The 16,015-nt window shown below is 46.3% G+C and overlaps 5 protein-coding genes across 5 annotated transcripts; 2 read left to right on the top strand and 3 right to left on the bottom strand.

Annotated features, from left to right (window-relative positions):
* Window positions 1–2,157: 2,157 nt before the first annotated feature.
* On the bottom strand, window positions 2,158–2,672 carry EDB91DRAFT_1063386 (uncharacterized protein; the record flags this gene model as incomplete). The annotated part of the gene is made up of 2 exons (XM_041314610.1): window positions 2,158–2,499; window positions 2,565–2,672. 2 exons carry the CDS (start codon window positions 2,670–2,672, stop codon window positions 2,158–2,160), a joined length of 450 nt encoding a protein of 149 aa, XP_041170091.1.
* Window positions 2,673–3,816: 1,144 nt separating this feature from the next.
* On the top strand, window positions 3,817–5,438 carry EDB91DRAFT_1172556 (uncharacterized protein). Its single transcript, XM_041320262.1, has 6 exons — window positions 3,817–4,269; window positions 4,401–4,478; window positions 4,508–4,638; window positions 4,696–4,866; window positions 4,920–5,094; window positions 5,141–5,438. The coding sequence occupies exons 1-6, from the start codon at window positions 3,888–3,890 to the stop codon at window positions 5,248–5,250; spliced, it is 1,047 nt and encodes a 348-aa protein (XP_041170090.1). The 5' UTR covers window positions 3,817–3,887; the 3' UTR covers window positions 5,251–5,438.
* Window positions 5,439–6,505: 1,067 nt separating this feature from the next.
* On the top strand, window positions 6,506–7,628 carry EDB91DRAFT_1087778 (uncharacterized protein; the record flags this gene model as incomplete). The annotated part of the gene is made up of 2 exons (XM_041316287.1): window positions 6,506–6,852; window positions 6,908–7,628. 2 exons carry the CDS (start codon window positions 6,506–6,508, stop codon window positions 7,626–7,628), a joined length of 1,068 nt encoding a protein of 355 aa, XP_041170089.1.
* A 3,804-nt stretch (window positions 7,629–11,432) lies between these two features.
* Window positions 11,433–12,382, bottom strand: EDB91DRAFT_1172550 (uncharacterized protein). The gene is made up of 5 exons (XM_041320261.1): window positions 12,253–12,382; window positions 12,072–12,199; window positions 11,893–12,014; window positions 11,675–11,838; window positions 11,433–11,615 (listed from the first exon to the last, which is right to left on the bottom strand). The coding sequence occupies exons 1-4, from the start codon at window positions 12,364–12,366 to the stop codon at window positions 11,786–11,788; spliced, it is 417 nt and encodes a 138-aa protein (XP_041170088.1). The 5' UTR covers window positions 12,367–12,382; the 3' UTR covers window positions 11,433–11,615; window positions 11,675–11,785.
* A 1,236-nt stretch (window positions 12,383–13,618) lies between these two features.
* Window positions 13,619–15,951, bottom strand: EDB91DRAFT_1240089 (kinase-like protein; the record flags this gene model as incomplete). Its single annotated transcript, XM_041321957.1, has 6 exons — window positions 13,619–14,076; window positions 14,131–14,296; window positions 14,360–14,478; window positions 14,567–15,274; window positions 15,327–15,715; window positions 15,800–15,951. The coding sequence occupies 6 exons, from the start codon at window positions 15,949–15,951 to the stop codon at window positions 13,619–13,621; spliced, it is 1,992 nt and encodes a 663-aa protein (XP_041170087.1).
* Between the last annotated feature and the right edge of the window lie 64 nt (window positions 15,952–16,015).

Here is a 16,015-nt window from a genome sequence, read left to right as displayed (position 1 = left end):
GTTTGAGCATGAATCTGGGGTTGAAATTAATTGTCAATATTTTCAGGCTTTGATCATGCATCTTGAGGCATGCTCAATTATTTACAGCTATGTGCAAAAATGTCGACAGTACATATGTGACTCAAATACATTAGGAAAATAAAAAAATAAAAAATCATAACAGTGTGAAACACAGTGCTCACCACCATGCCATTCTGAAAAATTAGTCGTGATGTCAAACTTGCAGCTGTCAAGCTTCATGAACAGAACATACACTCTCTCAAACAAATATTCAACTGTGTTGGCTTTTCAGAAAGTACATTTTGGTGGATGATCAAACTTTGGCATGAAATGGGGGATGTTGTTCGACACAACTACAGTACTCCTGGCCATCCTAAAACATTCAGTTTTGATAATGTGAACTATCTACTTCAACTCGTGAAACACCATCCTGACTGGTTCCTTGATGAACTCCCAATCTTACTCAGTGATAACAGATTCATTTCTGTTCACTACATGACTGTTACAGGGACCCTCAGACCCCTATTGTCTCCACCAAAATGTCGCCACCACAACTGTGTCACAACACGTGACAGATGACATCACCAGCACGTGACTGAACTACAGAGCACAGCATGACAGCTGTTGGAGCATGACAGCTCTAGACTGGACCTAGACTGGGATCAATAGAAGCAGCGCGCTTCTCCCTTATCACCCCTACTGATACACTGGTAACAACTATTGTTTATCCTATCGCTTATTATGACAGATAGCGTTATCTGACTTGGACACCTACCGCTGTGCCAGTACCATACCCTGGACCCTTACCATTAAACTGGTACTCTTATCTCTGAGTCCTTATGACTCACATAGATGCTTACCTAGTTGGGACGCTTTCTGGCTACCCAAGCCTACCCTGAACTCATAGGACGATACCTATATATATACCACTGTAGTTAGACCATGTATTTCTCTAACTTGATCTTCACTTGTGATATACGACTCTAGTATCTGCTTTGATCCTTTAGTCAAGTCATTTTGGATGAACAGCCTTCATTCAGTCTTCCATTGTCTCGGTGCTCCATGAAGCGGACATGGGATTGACCCTATCAAGTGCACTGTTGGTTAAGCTGGGCTTAACTGTAACAATGACCATCTACTGAGAGCTTTCACATGCTGGAATTTCCTGCAAAAAGCTGAGGAAGATTGCAAAAGAAAGAAATAAGGCCAAACAGGCAGATTTCATCAGGAGAATGGCACAATATGAACCTGAGGAACTTGGATTCCTGGATGAGACGTCAAAAGATAAGAGGACATTGGGAAGAACCAATGGGAGGTCATTGAAAGGCACTCGTGCTGTGAAGAAACAGGTTTTTGTTTCTGGGCATCACTTATCTGGACTCAGGCTGCTCACTATCAATGGCATGGTGGCTGTCTCTGTTGTCAAGGGTTCATTCACTACAGCAACATTCAAAACATTTCTCGAAGGGGATGTTGTAAGTGTTTTTTTATCATTCCTGGTAGAACATCTCTCATATTCTACTAGCTGCCATTATGCACCCCATACCCAGGTAAATTGAGTGTGCTCATCATGGACAATGCCAAGATACACCATGGAGAATGTGTTGCAGAACTCATTCACAAAGCTGGTAGGTGGCTTGAGTCACTGCTCATATTCACTTATTGAGCATTGGTAGGTGTTCGACTCAAGTATCTACCACCTTATTCCCCCAATCTCAATCCTATTGAAGAAGCTTTCTCCAAGATCAAGTCCTTTATTTGTCGTAACCAAGAATACTTCTCAGATGATGTTGATGGTATCATATATGACATGTACATTGCGATGGATGTGATCACCGACTCTGATGCCAAAGGATACATTATGCATGCTGGTTATTTCTAGACTCTATGAAACACTATACATGATAGCACAAGGTGTACAATTACAGAACTGTTGAGCAATGCAGAATGAAACACAATGATGTCTAGGCACAAGTACAACAAAATGAGAGTGAGAATCTGTTTGCAATGATGAGTCCAAATTTACTGGCTCCAATGTTTCATAGCTGCTTTCATTGCAGCAATCTCTCCAAATTTGAAACCCATCTCCCATAGTTCTGGAATGACAATGAAGGTCAAAGTTTCTGCACTCATATATCCATTTTCATGCAGCCTCATTCAGATCCCATCACTGAGATTGTATGAAGCACAGAAACCATCCAGAGAAAGGTCAGGGTCATGATGAGATCCAGGCTGGAGAAGAGAGTGTTGATCTTGCATTGTAGGAGGGGCATGCTCCTTGGTTGGTTTTATGTTTGTTGGATGGAACACATTGAGTAATTCTGGAGGTATATTGAAGTTGAACACCGGAGCAGCTGAGTTACTGGCAGTTGGTTGGTTATGATTTGCAAGGCAATGCTGAAGCAGTGGAGACAACTCATTCAATTGATGACCTGGTATCATGTTGAATTTATGGTGGTTAGGTGGTGATTCCATGTTTGCGAGACTATTATCCTTGTTCTGTCAAACAGCCAAGAATTGCATGAATAACTAGCAAACTGATACAAAAATGATTGAGAGAATACCCAAGCAGCTGCCCACACAGCAAAGTGATCATGACCGAGTGGAAAGTGTTCAGAGTGCTCAGGGTGCATGAAACAATGATCTAAGGAGCATCCTGCTTTCAAACACATCCAACAATTCTGAAGAAGCTGGATTTTGAGTTTATCTTTGTGTTGAGCACAGTCTTAATCATCAACTTTGGCTTCTTCTGCAACTGTCATTTATATAATGTTCAGGCATGAAAGACACAAATTACCTTGGCCTTTGATTTCTTTTTTGGCCAGTCATCTTCATCGCCAGTATTGGCATTCTCACTCTCGCTATCTCGGCTCTCGTCTGAGTCCTTGTTATTCTTTGAGGACTTGGTTTTCTATGACAATGTTAGTGCATACATTGACTCAAAAAGCATACACTACCTTAGTTTTCAGTGGATGAGCCTTGATCACAAGATTCACTGAGGGAGTCTTTTGCTTTGATGCAAGGTCCAGCAGAAACTGATAATCTGTGGGTGAACATAGTGGCATAGAAGATGCTTGAGTCTGTGGTATGGTCCATGTGACAGAGTAGTGTTCAAAGGCAATCATCTTCGGTTTCAGACCCTCCGAGATCTTTTTGAGAATTTGTGCTTTGATCGTGTAAACTCAAGCTCAGGGGAAAGCACCAAGAATGTGTTGATTGATTTTCGTTGATTTTCAGCCTTTTGCATCTGGGTAATCGAGTACATGGTGAGATAGTACGTGATGACTGATTTCTTGGGTTCAGCATGCACATTGACAGTTTTTGCTGTGTCAGAAGCTTCATGAGAGTCAGATAATCATACATTGAGTACTCTACTGATGCAGATGCATATACTCACCTATGGTCTTGGCCGGCTGCTTGCAAGGACATCCTCGTTTCTTTGCAGGCTGTTTTGCAGTTGGTGAAGGCTCTTCATTATCTGGGCTCATGTCTGTTGGAAGACTTGGAACAGTCGGAGACATTTCACGTTCAGTTTCAACAGCAGTGTCAGAAAGTTCAGAAAGGAAAGGTCATCAAAGATGGAAGACATGGTGAGAGTAATGATAAGATGATAATAAGCTAGGGGAAGACACAACACATCAAGACACAGTTGTAAATTGGTGGCCTATGACTTTTAAATTTAATTTCCTAATGTATTTGAGTCACATGTGTACTGTCAATGTTTTTGCACATAGCTGTAAAGTATTAACAATTTGTCCCTCAATTTGAACGGGATCTGTCACAGACCCTTTGGCCATGTCTCAGATCTCAGGTGTTATAAGCCCTACAAACAACAACCACTCAATAACCACCCCAAGCATCATACACCTTTAATATTGTCCTCTAACATGTCTCACTCACGAACCACGAGCAATATGAGCAACCTGAGCAACCTGAGTGAGACCATCAGCGAACCTGATTCTGTCCTCAGTTTCAACGAGAACGTGTATCTGTCCATGCAAAATGCTGATATATCCACTGCGACCTATGTGAAGCAGGCTCGACAAATCCTAGACCAGCTAATGACAAAGCAAAACAGGTGGATTGAAACTCCACCACGCGTGAACAACTTGGACGCATCCAGGGTTCTAGACGTGATGCTGAGGAACGCTCGCCAAAGCGGTGGTGAAAAATCTGAGTGTTATACCGCCTGTGCTATTTGCGCATGTCCGGAGATCTACGAGCAAGTCAACCTCGCGAGGACTTGGTTTATGTATTTGCTATGGCCATGTAAGTTATAACTTAAGTGTCTGCCATGAATACCAATGTGATTTCCCCTTGGTAGTCACAGCCGGATCTCACCAGCCATCAGACCTGATTTCTGATCAAGCCACACTGATTATTGATGACACCTATGGCAGCCTCAGTAAGTGCCAATCTGGAACGGCATAGTGGATTTAGGAGCGATGTACATCCCACTGTCAGAAAGGTGGCTTTCAGTGTTGACTCTAACAGCTTAATCGGTGAGATGGTTATAGATGCGTTGTTACCGGTATGTGGGATGGAGAACACAGGCCCGCCAGTAGCGATCAGCCTTGGATAACCTTGACAGGAGCGCACATCCTGAAACGGGCCGTCGGTGTTTTCACCCTGGAACGGGTAAGGATTTCTCTGCCAGGTCAGCATTAATCCTGACCCTCAAGTTGGATTACACAGGCGCATACTGCGGCTGCAACGTGGAATATCATTCGACATTACTCAGGAATGTCCAAAGAAACTATTCAAGATATGGAAAGGCTCGTAGATGATCCTTCCAATGGCATGATGCTCAAACATCATACCCACATTGTTTTTGATAAGCTAAAAGTATACCTCAAACAGACGGAGGTGAGTCTGCAGGCTTTCGTTCTCGGAATGCCTCATATTGATCAGCACTCCAGCGAGAAAACAAGTACGTAGTCAAGGAAGTTAGCAGCGGGTGGTGGATACATCGCAACATTCTCAATAGAACTATCACCTTCCGGAATCACGCTACCCCTACACAAGACATACCGTTGCCTAACCCTCATTTCATCGCCCTACACGCAGCCATCTCTCAAATTTTGCATATGAGCGGTGCAGCCAAGGTATTCACACAGATCTTGGACTGATATGAATGGAGCAGCAGGAGGCAATGCCGGAATTCTGAAAAGCAATGGAAATCTAGTACATCAATTATCTTCGATGATGTCTGCACTGTATATAATCACCCCGTTGGAGTCCACTGCATAGAGGTTGTAGTATTGTCTGTAATATTGTTGGTGTAAGTTCAATGAATGTACCATCGGACCTAAAAACATGTATGGCATGCGAGATACAAAGATGCAGCCTTGCAAGGATAGTATGTGCTAAGATATGTCTGTATGTTGTGAATGTTGAGCAGCCTGGATTTGATCAAACAAAGAACTTTGCTAGCACAAGCAGGCTGCACGGTCGGTTAAATCCCTAATTAAATCAAATAGCTTTGTTGGCACTGCAGTGCGAACTATAGTACGTATATGTTTTCACTTCAGGCCAGGATATTGAAAATGTTTGTACTGGGAGCGGACACAATGAATGTGTCCATGTCCAACTATGTTTCATCCGAGTACTTCTCCAAGTCATAGTGGTGACAGACCGACTGCCTTTGTTCTTGACTGCACCCTCAATGAACTTGTAGTTGTCATTCTCACTCACTCTCGTATTTCGCCTCCACCCACCCTCACTCAAGGTCTGCCTAGGGGAGACCACCTCCTTCAAAGTTCTATGACATTGTGGTGTCTTTTGACAGAATAATCTACAGGCTTAGGCCTAGGGGTGTCTTTTTCTGTGCATTCCATGTCTTCTTAAGTTCATACCATCTACGAGTCAACCACGGTCCCAGTTTCAGCTTCTTATCAACCAATCGATACAACTTAAGCTTAAGCTTGTTCCTTAGATACGTGTCACATTCATCTCTTGTGCTCCTCCCCTGGGGATCATACCCAAACGTCAGAATCACACCATATGGCCTTATTCAAGAATACTGGTCCATCAACGTTTTACACCGAACTAGCAGTATAGCCCTATACTACCGGATTAGATTATCAGGTCGAAAAGTTTTGCAACACCGGGCCAGAGATAGTAGTTTCTCATTATCAATTGCTCTGTACTCAATTGCCAGTATCACTATTTTCTTTTTTTGATCGGACACATAGTCTCAATACGCATAGATCTGCACTTTTGGCAACTCTGTGCGTACCCCCAGATGCACCACAATTCGATCAATGCATTCACAATGTCGCATACTCTTCGTATCACTAGAAGGAACCAACATCTCTATCCATTCGACTTCATTCGGCAAAAAAAGGCAACTTACCCAAATCAATTTGGACAATAACGCGGTCAATTATCGATTATCATGTCTGACTGCTAACTGAGGCTCAAACCTGCTCAAACCCTACATATATAAACCCTCAGGGTGGCCCTCATCCCAAATTTCAGGGTGACCCCAGACTGTAGAACGAATATGGCATGCAATTCAGTAAAGAACATAAGGCCCAAACACCAGCTTACCCCAGAGCCCGAGCCCACAAAGAAAAGGGCTAAACACGCACGAGTCGACTCAGACAACCTTGCTGAGCAACTTCAAAAGCATGAACGGTTTTGGCTAGCAGATGGAAATGCTGTCATTGAACTTGACGGTATACGCTTCCGAGTTCATCAAATGTGGCTTGCCCAGCATTCAAAACGCATTGCAGCCATGCTCCCCAACCTGGGAAAAAGTGGTGGCAAACAGATCAGACTCGATTTTCACAATGGCGAGCTCAAAGCATCAGATTTTGAGAATCTACTCTTGTTTTATGAGAACCCCAAGTAAGTCTCCGCTCATATCTGTACCTTATATTGTGCTGGCTAACGAATGGGTTAGGGATTACCGTAAGGCCATCGGAACTCCCACCTTATTGTCCCTCATTCGCGCAGTGACATCACTCGGTTTTGACTCCGACCATGGATGGCTTGTGGAGGAGTTGGAAGCGCTTTGGCCAACTAACCTTGAAGAGCTGTTGGCTGACCCAGTGCCGAGGCACGATGCTCCGGAGGTGGCTGCCATCACACGGGTGTGCGATATTGATGGGCTGTTGAGGCCTGCCTTTCACGATATGGCAAGGACATCTGATTTTGCTGTGGGCGCGCTTGAGGAATTAGAGCAAATCAGCCACACAGATATTCTGCGCCTTCTACGGATGAGAGAGTATCTGAGTGGGATGTGGGTACAGGCAGCTGCACGCGAGGACCCTACCTTTCTTTGCCAAACACTTCGTGCCACACCATCCAGCAATGACGATGGAACTCCAAGCCCTTCTGAAAATGCTAGCGAGAAGCCTGCACTCGACTCTACCACCCCTGCTAGTGTGGCTAGAAACTGCCTCTTGGTGACTGCAAGACTTGAAGTGTGGGTTCGGCTTGTGCACGACTCAGGGGTTTTCACCAAATATCAATATGACCCACTGCGTAGACTAGCAGTGTTGATAAACCTTGAGTGGACGGATGAGTGGTGCATAGATTGTAAGGAGAAAAGGCGGGCTGAGTGGCGTGTAATGCAAACGAGTATTTGGGAGAAGATCGACGAGTATCTGGGGAGAAGTTGACCAGGGGTTGAAAGCAGCCAGGATAGTTTGTGGTACATGTTCAGAGAATTTAGTGTACGTTTTCCACTTCATAACATAGTCCGTTCTTCGGTGTTCGCTGTGATTTGCATGTGCTTTCGTCCCCAACAGTTTCGCTTTCCTTGTTACATGTTACTACTTACCTCATCGCATCACACCAGTCAAATGTTGCTTGGGCAGTTTTGAAATGGTCTACCTAATAGTAGTAGGAGATGTAACTTCTACTTGATGGATATCACCCCCGAAGAGATAGCCAGAATCCCATCAAGACTGCCCCCACTGTCTGGCTGTCTGGTGCATGTCTGCTATGTAGTTTGACTAGTGCTCGCGAGTTGTAAGGGTGTACCGACTCAGTAGTAGTAATATGTACCGTTACAGCAGCACATGGCGTACCTTATAAGCTCAAGTGCTTCCCACATCCTCTCCAAATCAGTACAGGGTGACCGGTGACCACAGACCCTAGAACAACCATGGTACTACAACTTGGGGTTGAAAATGTACATAACCACTAGTAAGTCCCGCAGAGGCCTCGAGGAACACGTCCCAGCATCGGTCGGTCTCCGTCGAGTCTGTCTGAGCAGTCCTCAAAAGCTCCCATGTAGGTGAGATTTCAACTATGCAAAACCAGCGACTACATGCATGCTACCTCGCTCACGTGACTTCCAGTCCCATTCCACCCTGATTTCAATCCAGTCAAGAGGTTACCACGCAAGCGCCAACTTACCCCGGAGCCCGAGCTCAAACTTGAAAAGCAAATGGCTAAACGCACCCGAGCTGATGCACGTGCTCCTCGCAAGCATGAGTGATTTTGGCTACTAGATGGAAATGCTATCCTTGAACTTGACGGCATTCACTTCAGGGTGCGTCAATTATGGCTTGCGCAACATTCAGAACACGTAGCAAGCATACTCCCGGAGAAAGACCAGCATAATGGCAACCCTGAAGAGATTGAAATTGAACTTGAAAAAAATGAGGTGCAACTCATGCTCAAAGCAATAGATTTCAAGGTGCTGCTTCAAGTTTTGCTGTATGAAAACCCTGGGTAAGTATCTGTTCACGTCTGCACCTTCTATCGTTCTGGCTAACGAATGCATTAGGAGTTACCGAACACCATCGAGGCTCTCATTCTAATGTCCCTCGTTCGTGCAGCGATATTACTTGGTTTTCACTCTGATGGTGTATAGCTGGTGAAGGAGTTAGAAGCACTCTAGCCATCCGACTTCAATGAGCTATCTGCCAACCCAGAGCTGCGCCTCGATGCTCCGCAGGTGGTGTTATGACCCACGTTCACCAATAATGATGAAGGAGAGCTCACGACCACTAGGACTCGGTCAAAGATGATGAGAAACAGAGTATGATTGAGCGTAAACGTCTAGGTCACTACAACAGTAGGAAACGAAGAGGTTAAGTCTAAGGATTTCTACGCTACCTAACCTACTCTTATACATAACATTGAATCGGAGTCCTAAAGAAATCAGCCAATAAGAAAAGAGTCATACAATACTGCGGATGACTAAAGATGACTCATGATATATAAGCGAATGAGTAAGACGCCAACTAAACAGAAACCCAAGTTCCGACCAGTTCTTCTTTGGGAAGTGAGATTGTTCTAGCCTGTGAAGTAGGGGAACCAATCAGAGAAGCAACGGGTGACCTATGACGAGGAGTCACGTGACCGGCTCGGGTACTGGAAGTAGCCGAAGGAAAACCGAGAAATGAAAAATGGTTCGTATTTGGGATTCGTGACAGGTGGCTGCCCTCGCACGGGTGTGTGGCATCAATGGGTTATTGAAGCCTGCATTCTACAATATGGTAAGGACACCTGCATTCGGTCTGGGGAAGCTTGAGGAATCAAATTAAATAAGCCGTGCGGATACGCTGCGCCTTGTCCAGATGAGAGAGTACCTGAGTGGCATGTGGGCTCAGGTAGCTGCACACGAGGCCCATCCTACCTTTGTTTGTCATAACTTCCACAGTGTGCCGTCCAGTAATGGCCAAGGAGCCTCAAGTGCTTCTGACGATGAGTCTGCACTCGGCTTTACTGCCAATGCTAATGTGACTAAAAACCTCCTCTCAGCAATGGCAAGACGCGAAGCATGGGTTCAGCTTGTGCACTTCTCAGGGATTTTCACCCGGTATCAGTACAACCCGCTGTGCAGACTAGCAGCATTGATAGATATTGAGTGAACGAATGACTGGTGCCAGGATTGTCAGGAGAAAAGGCGGGCTGAGTGGCATAAAATGCAGAGGACTATTTGGGAGAAGGTTGGCGAAGATCTGAGGGAAGACTGACGAGGGGACTTTGCTGTCATTCGCAAAGGCTTTCATTTCAAATTTCTTGGGCCATCATTTCAGCGTAACAAACTTTCCTTGCTCTATCACACTAGTACTGTCAGATGTTGGGCACTTACGTTGTAGTACCTCGGAGGCGAGGTTTGGTAATGGGGATGAATCACGATAAGTATCGCCTTTGAAAACGTCAGCATCAGGACCTCACACACTTCTGGTGCATGACTCCTAGGCGACAGTTCGACCACTGCCAGGGAAGTGTCATGTTCTCTTACGTGCATTTCCAGGATCCCTGTAGGGCTGGGATTTAAAGAGCTTCCAACAGCCATCAAGTAGTTGTTCCATCGGCGGGTCATGTCATTCAGTGGGATTCAGTGCAGAAAGGCGGAAGGCAAAGTTCTTCAATATCTGGATTGTGATGCCAGAGCCGGTGCTCTAAACTGCGCTTCCCAGTCACATCGGCAGGACATGAATAAATGACTCTAGATCATGACGTACACCATATGTTTCTGCAGGAGTAGTTTATCTGTTGGACAATGGCATCTGGGTGTAGCATCGTGACCGACCAAGGACTAAGCAGTGACTTAAAATCCCAGCAAAGCACATCGATCGCAGGAGTCGGGGGTCCTGACGTTGTAGGTTACAGTAGGTACTTCTTGAAGCCAGGTGGATTACTAGAAAATGACATGTTTTCCGCACAAAATTGAAAATAAGTCATTCCCTATTAGTAAACCTTATCAGGACGTGCTCGCGACCTGTGAAGCTTGACCAAGTGCATGCTCACCGGTGGTTGATATAGAAAAATATTTTCATTGACTTCTTCATGTAAACTTCGACGGAAGTCAGCTAAACTGCCGGTTGCCCTGATGAAAATTTCAAATGACTGTCACATCAATACTGGTGCTGGGTCCATCTGCAAGCGTTGGTAGGTTTTGGTGGCTCATCGTTCAGTTCTTCCGGAGGGCCTAAGTAGGGTTGGACCACACCAGAATGTAGTTTCGAGACTGTATTCTGGTGCATTGCAGAAAGCATACTGTACAGGCTGTATAATATGAAAATCACAAGACATTGCCTGGCACCATCAGCATCGGGTAAGCAGCTCAACAGACATAATTGAACACAGAATGAGTGCGGGTCACCATTAAGTAAGATTACTAGCGAGGTTGGATGATAACATACCATGCCCTTGACATGAAAATTGCGAATATGGTGCTTTTCGACTTCAGACGTGCGATCGGGGTCAATGTTAGAGGATCGGGTGCTCCACTCCACGCTCCAAAATCGATGGGAGATCTGAAACCGTCGTTTGCATTCTCGACTTCCGGCTGCTAGACGCATTCAGTGACCAGTAGAGAAACATACTAACCAATCAATGTAGCGACCAGGCTCCCATCGTTGGTACAAATAGCTAATAGACCCCATGGGGGGACGATTCATAGCGCCACAGAAATGGCATGTATAACCATACATGTCAGATGATGCCCCCTGCTGTTCGATGATAACCCTCATGACAATCTTCGTGCCCGCTTCAATGCTTGACCATTCATGGCTTGTCAGTTGGGTCATTCGTGTGCCCTCGTCAGTGCACAGATCATACCGTCCTTGCTCCATATACTGTCTCTGAATTTGAGCTTCAGTCGAGTCGCGTTCAAACAGAACCTGGAGTATCTTATTGAATTACTAGAGAGAATTCGACGAGTCAGATTTCCTCAGACAGATTATACGCTGGCGAGGCGGACCTGAAATGAGGCGCAGAAATTCACCGATATTGGGTGTGCGTGGCCTGTCGCGTCTGCCAGTGACAGTTCCAGTTAACTGCGCTGCAGTCAGTCCCACGGAGGCGTAGATGATCAGCCTCCACATTTCATGCATTTTGTGTTGCATTTGCATTTGGGGCGACAACCAATAACCGCAGTATGAGTGAACGTAAACAATCTTTAGAGAGTAGAACACAAACAAATACTCCGCCAGATGACGGTCGATTTCACCGGAGCATCCGGCGATAGCTTGTGAAACGGATGTGTGTGCGGGACGACGGTTATGCAACATTGTGAGCTGGACCAAGATCCTTGCGGCATCCTATTAGAGTGCGACTCGATGTCGGGTGAATTCCAACATACATCAAAAGGCGTATACCTATCTAAGGAACCCCTCCGAGATTGTTCAAGAAGATCCTGGGCAGGTGGGGCGTTACAAAAATGGCAACTTAGTCGATGGAGTCGTGATGCCAGGCTATTCACGTCCGCACTATTCTGACCACGTCTCTGTGGAGGCCGTTGAAATTAAGAAATGTCCTTGTAATCACATAAGCTCACACATCTATAGCTTGAAGGATTGTCAATAATCCACCAATAGCAGCTTGCATCGGAGCACCAGTAAGTGGAATTGCACTTGCAACGGCTTGTACCAAGGGTAAAGCTAATTGAGCCATGTCGGAAGCTTCGCGGGTACGGGATACACCTGATCATCTGACGGAAGAAATAGTAGCACTAGAGATGCCTGTGGGGATGGGGCCATCGCCCCCGTGGTCGGTGGCTGTCGAGCTGCGATTCGTGCGTCCGTTTTTTATGGGGTGCATCGAACGAATTGCCCTCAATCCTTGAGCCACAGAGAGTGCATTTTGATCAGATGACAAGATCAGAGGACAGGTGAGAGGGAATACGTAGGGGAGCGAAGCTTGAGGGCCGGTGATTAGCGGACGAGATACTTAACTGACCCGGACAGCTGTGCACGACACAGCCCAATTAATGTGCATGCAGAAGCCTCGTGTATATACTTCCATCGATCATGAGTTCTGGATCGAGTGCGATTACGGCTGGTTCGAGCTTGGACGGGTTCTCGCAATTTGTGCAATCGTCTGCATGGCATAGGCGTTCGCGATGATGGAAAGCACAGGCCAGTGATCTACAAAGTACATGTGGAGAGTGCTAGATGAGTTGTTCGTTGGAACAGAGTTTGGAGTCTGGATGCGCATGCGTTGTCTCTACAATAGCAAATTGTCAAAAGTCCACATCCTCATACCATCGTGTAGCCGGCTGAGCAGTAGCTATAGCCTCCAATCTCCCTTCCAGTCAACCACCGACTTGTTGCGAAAGATCAGGAAATAGTTTGAAGTCTGGATTGCACATGCGCTGCCTCTACAACAGCAGATCGTGTTTGTTCACATGGATCAAGTTGAAGTCAAGGGAGAGAGCAGCGTTTAAATTTGCCAGTGTTCGTAGTGTTAGTCAGCTGAGAACTTTAATTCAACTTACTTACTATAGGTTTGGCCACTGCCGATTGTCTAATTTCGAGACTCTATTCTGGCGGATTGCGTAGAGCATACTTGTATCATTCTATGAAAGTTATATTCCTAGATGCAAGCTCGTCATGAAGTTGAATCCCAGCAGAGCCCAAGAATCCTCAAGAACAATCAAATACTTCTTTATTAGCATACAGGTCGACCCCCACACTTTATGAACTGCAGCTCCATACTCTACTTACTACGTTCTTGGTATAGAAAATCTAAACAAACAACACACAGGGCAGGTAAGTAGTACTAGTGTTCATCGCGTCGCGGTCTATGGGTACAGGCAAGACTGTGAGATAGCAACACGATATGAGATGAGAAAAGATGCGCTACGGTATAGTATTGCACACGTCTATGTGCAGAACAGAACACGACAGGAAACGGAAAAAAACGGTTACCGGATATGTGACGACTTCGAAGACGGGGTGTTCTCCTTGGCGGTGGAGGATGATGGAATAGGAGGGGCAGATAATATGGGCGCTTGATGCGGAACTTGGGCCGGAGTTTGTTGTTGTGTACCATCATCGCTTCCATTACCCGCCTCTCCGACAGGCTTCATGGCATCTTCCTCATCAGCATCAAGTGTCGCGGTTTGTTGCGAAGACTTGCGTCTTGCAGCGTCTTCTTCTTCGGCTCGGCGGATGACATCGATCTCGCCTTGCACGGTTATGCTGTCGAGCCATGTGTGATGTACAAGCTCAAAGGCTTTCGCGCGACGCTCGGGGTGCAATTGGAGCATCGGAGTAAGGAAGGCAGAAATAGCATCAGCTTCATCCTTCGGGAAGAGGTATTTATCATGCAATACTGCTTCAAGAGGCCAAAACCTGAGCTTATTGATATGCCGTAATTCTCCTAGAAAGCATCATCCGATCAGAGCGTATCGAAGAGAATTCTGAGGAGACTCGCCTTTCCGATTGAAGAACTCCGAACTATACTTGCCAGAAAACGCAACTGCTCTCGGGATCTCTTTCAGGAGCTCTATGATCTGAGCAATATGGTCATCATCTTTGCTGTACCGTGGGCCTGGCGCGGGATCGAAGAGATAGTCTCCTCCCGTAATAAGCTCGAATATCTAGGAATGAGGGAGTGTCATGTGGATGAGGAACATGTTCCAAACAGGTATTTTCGCACATACCACGCATGCAACACTCCACACGTCCGCACTAGTCCCCCACTTTGCGCCGAGAATGACCTCCGGACAACGGTATTGCCGCGTCTGGATATCATCTGTAAAGTGATGCTCGACCCAGGTAGCTACGGAGATAAAAAGTACCGCCGAAGCGGATGTCAATGAGCAGCCATATAGACGCAATGACTGGAGCGCAAAAGGAAAGGTACCAACCGTTCCCAAGATCCGCAATTTTGACCGTGATCTTCGTGGTACTCTCTATCAAGCTAGACGTTGTAGATGTCTCTGCCAGTACCGAATCCATAGACATGACAGAGCTGGAAAGCTTTGGGTCGATAGCATTGGATTCCACGGGTGGTTTGGAAGTTGAGGGGGCGTGTGGCTGAGATGAGGTTATGACTGGGGGCTGGGAGGGGGCCATCTGCGTCAATAGCGAAGGCCCTGGAGGATGGGAAGGCTGAGGTGTCGTCATCTTATTGAACTCGGATGTGGATGGGTGTAGAGAGACATTCGAGATGCGCTTAGCAGTCACCTCTGTCGAGTCTGCGCGCTTGGAAGATGCGTCCATGAGGCCCAACCCTGTTGTTGCGAGTGATGTAGAAGATCCATCCTTTGCTATCGAACTAGATCCGTAAGATCCGGGTTTGGAGGTCGCCTCTCCATCGATCTTGCTCATACCGAATGCGAGCTTGTCAAACATCGGACTGCTGCCGAACGATGAAGAAGGGGATGGTAGCGGCTGAGATCCGGTGATGAAGACGGATTCGGAACGAGGTGTCTGGTTGCCCCCACGACCTTTTGAGGGCGGCACTCCGACGAGCCGCGTGGGTGGTGAGGTGGCATTGGCTGATGCGGCAAGCTCAGTTTGGATTACAGACTCGACATCATCGATACTAATAAGGACATTTTCAGGCTTCAGGTCTGTCGGAACTTGGTCATGGGGGCCCCGAGGGGAGAGGGAAAAATAACGGACCAGTGTGAATTATGCCGCAACAACGGTGCATGTAATCCAAACCTAAGAGCACCTGTTTTGCGATCTGTTTGACCAGATGCATGGGCACACCCTTGTTTTGATGGCGCTTGATGAGACCGAGAAGATTTTCACCTAGGACTTCAGAAACCATGCATACGTGAGTTCCGTTAGGACCTTTATGTCGGAAATGATCCAAAAACGACATGACATGTGATCGACCGGGATGTGTGTGTGCATGGGATCGGGGAGGATTTGGGTTATCAGATGACGGAGCGACGGGGTGAGTGTTAGAGGTGATCAGACGTTGGAGCAGCTTGATCTCATCAAGAGCAGTCTCGGTGTACCTGGGTGCGGACTTTACGATTTTGAGTGCGACATGACGATTCATTCTGATCGGCGGAAAAAAACGAAAGTAGTCAGATAAATCAATTTCATAGGCTGCACCGCGTGTGGGGACATAAATGCCTACTTACTTTGTGTCTTTGGCGAGCCATACTGTTGAGAAATGGCCCCAGCCAAGTTTTCTGACGACGATGTACCTGCCGTCTGAAAATGAGTCGCCAATGTGAACAGGATGGTAGCCTCCTTTGACGTAGTCCTCCCAATCTTCTTCGTCTTCGGTCATGATGGATTGGGAGTGAGAAGAATAAGACCCGTGAGACATAGTGAAATTCGGGTATGCTGTAAAC

This window comes from Suillus paluster (assembly GCF_016628075.1).
Source record: "Suillus paluster strain FC165 chromosome Unknown EDB91scaffold_147, whole genome shotgun sequence".
Classification (NCBI taxonomy): Eukaryota; Fungi; Basidiomycota; class Agaricomycetes; order Boletales; family Suillaceae; genus Suillus; species Suillus paluster.
This window is presented reverse-complemented; position numbering and strand designations above follow the sequence as displayed.

Excerpts from the sequence above, each read along its gene's own strand:
- EDB91DRAFT_1172556 (XM_041320262.1), top strand. The coding sequence starts at position 3,888 with ATGTCTCACTCACGAACCACGAGCAATATGAGCAACCTGAGCAACCTG. Across the intron at positions 4,479-4,507 it reads TGTCAGAAAGGTGGCTTTCA|ATGGTTATAGATGCGTTGTT; the intron begins GTGTTGACTCTA and ends TTAATCGGTGAG. Across the intron at positions 4,867-4,919 it reads TATACCTCAAACAGACGGAG|CGAGAAAACAAGTACGTAGT; the intron begins GTGAGTCTGCAG and ends TCAGCACTCCAG.
- EDB91DRAFT_1172550 (XM_041320261.1), bottom strand. The coding sequence starts at position 12,366 with ATGGCTCAATTAGCTTTACCCTTGGTACAAGCCGTTGCAAGTGCAATT. Across the intron at positions 12,200-12,252 it reads CAATCCTTCAAGCTATAGAT|AGACGTGGTCAGAATAGTGC; the intron begins GTGTGAGCTTAT and ends CGGCCTCCACAG. Across the intron at positions 11,839-11,892 it reads CGTCATCTGGCGGAGTATTT|GTTGTCGCCCCAAATGCAAA; the intron begins GTTTGTGTTCTA and ends CTGCGGTTATTG.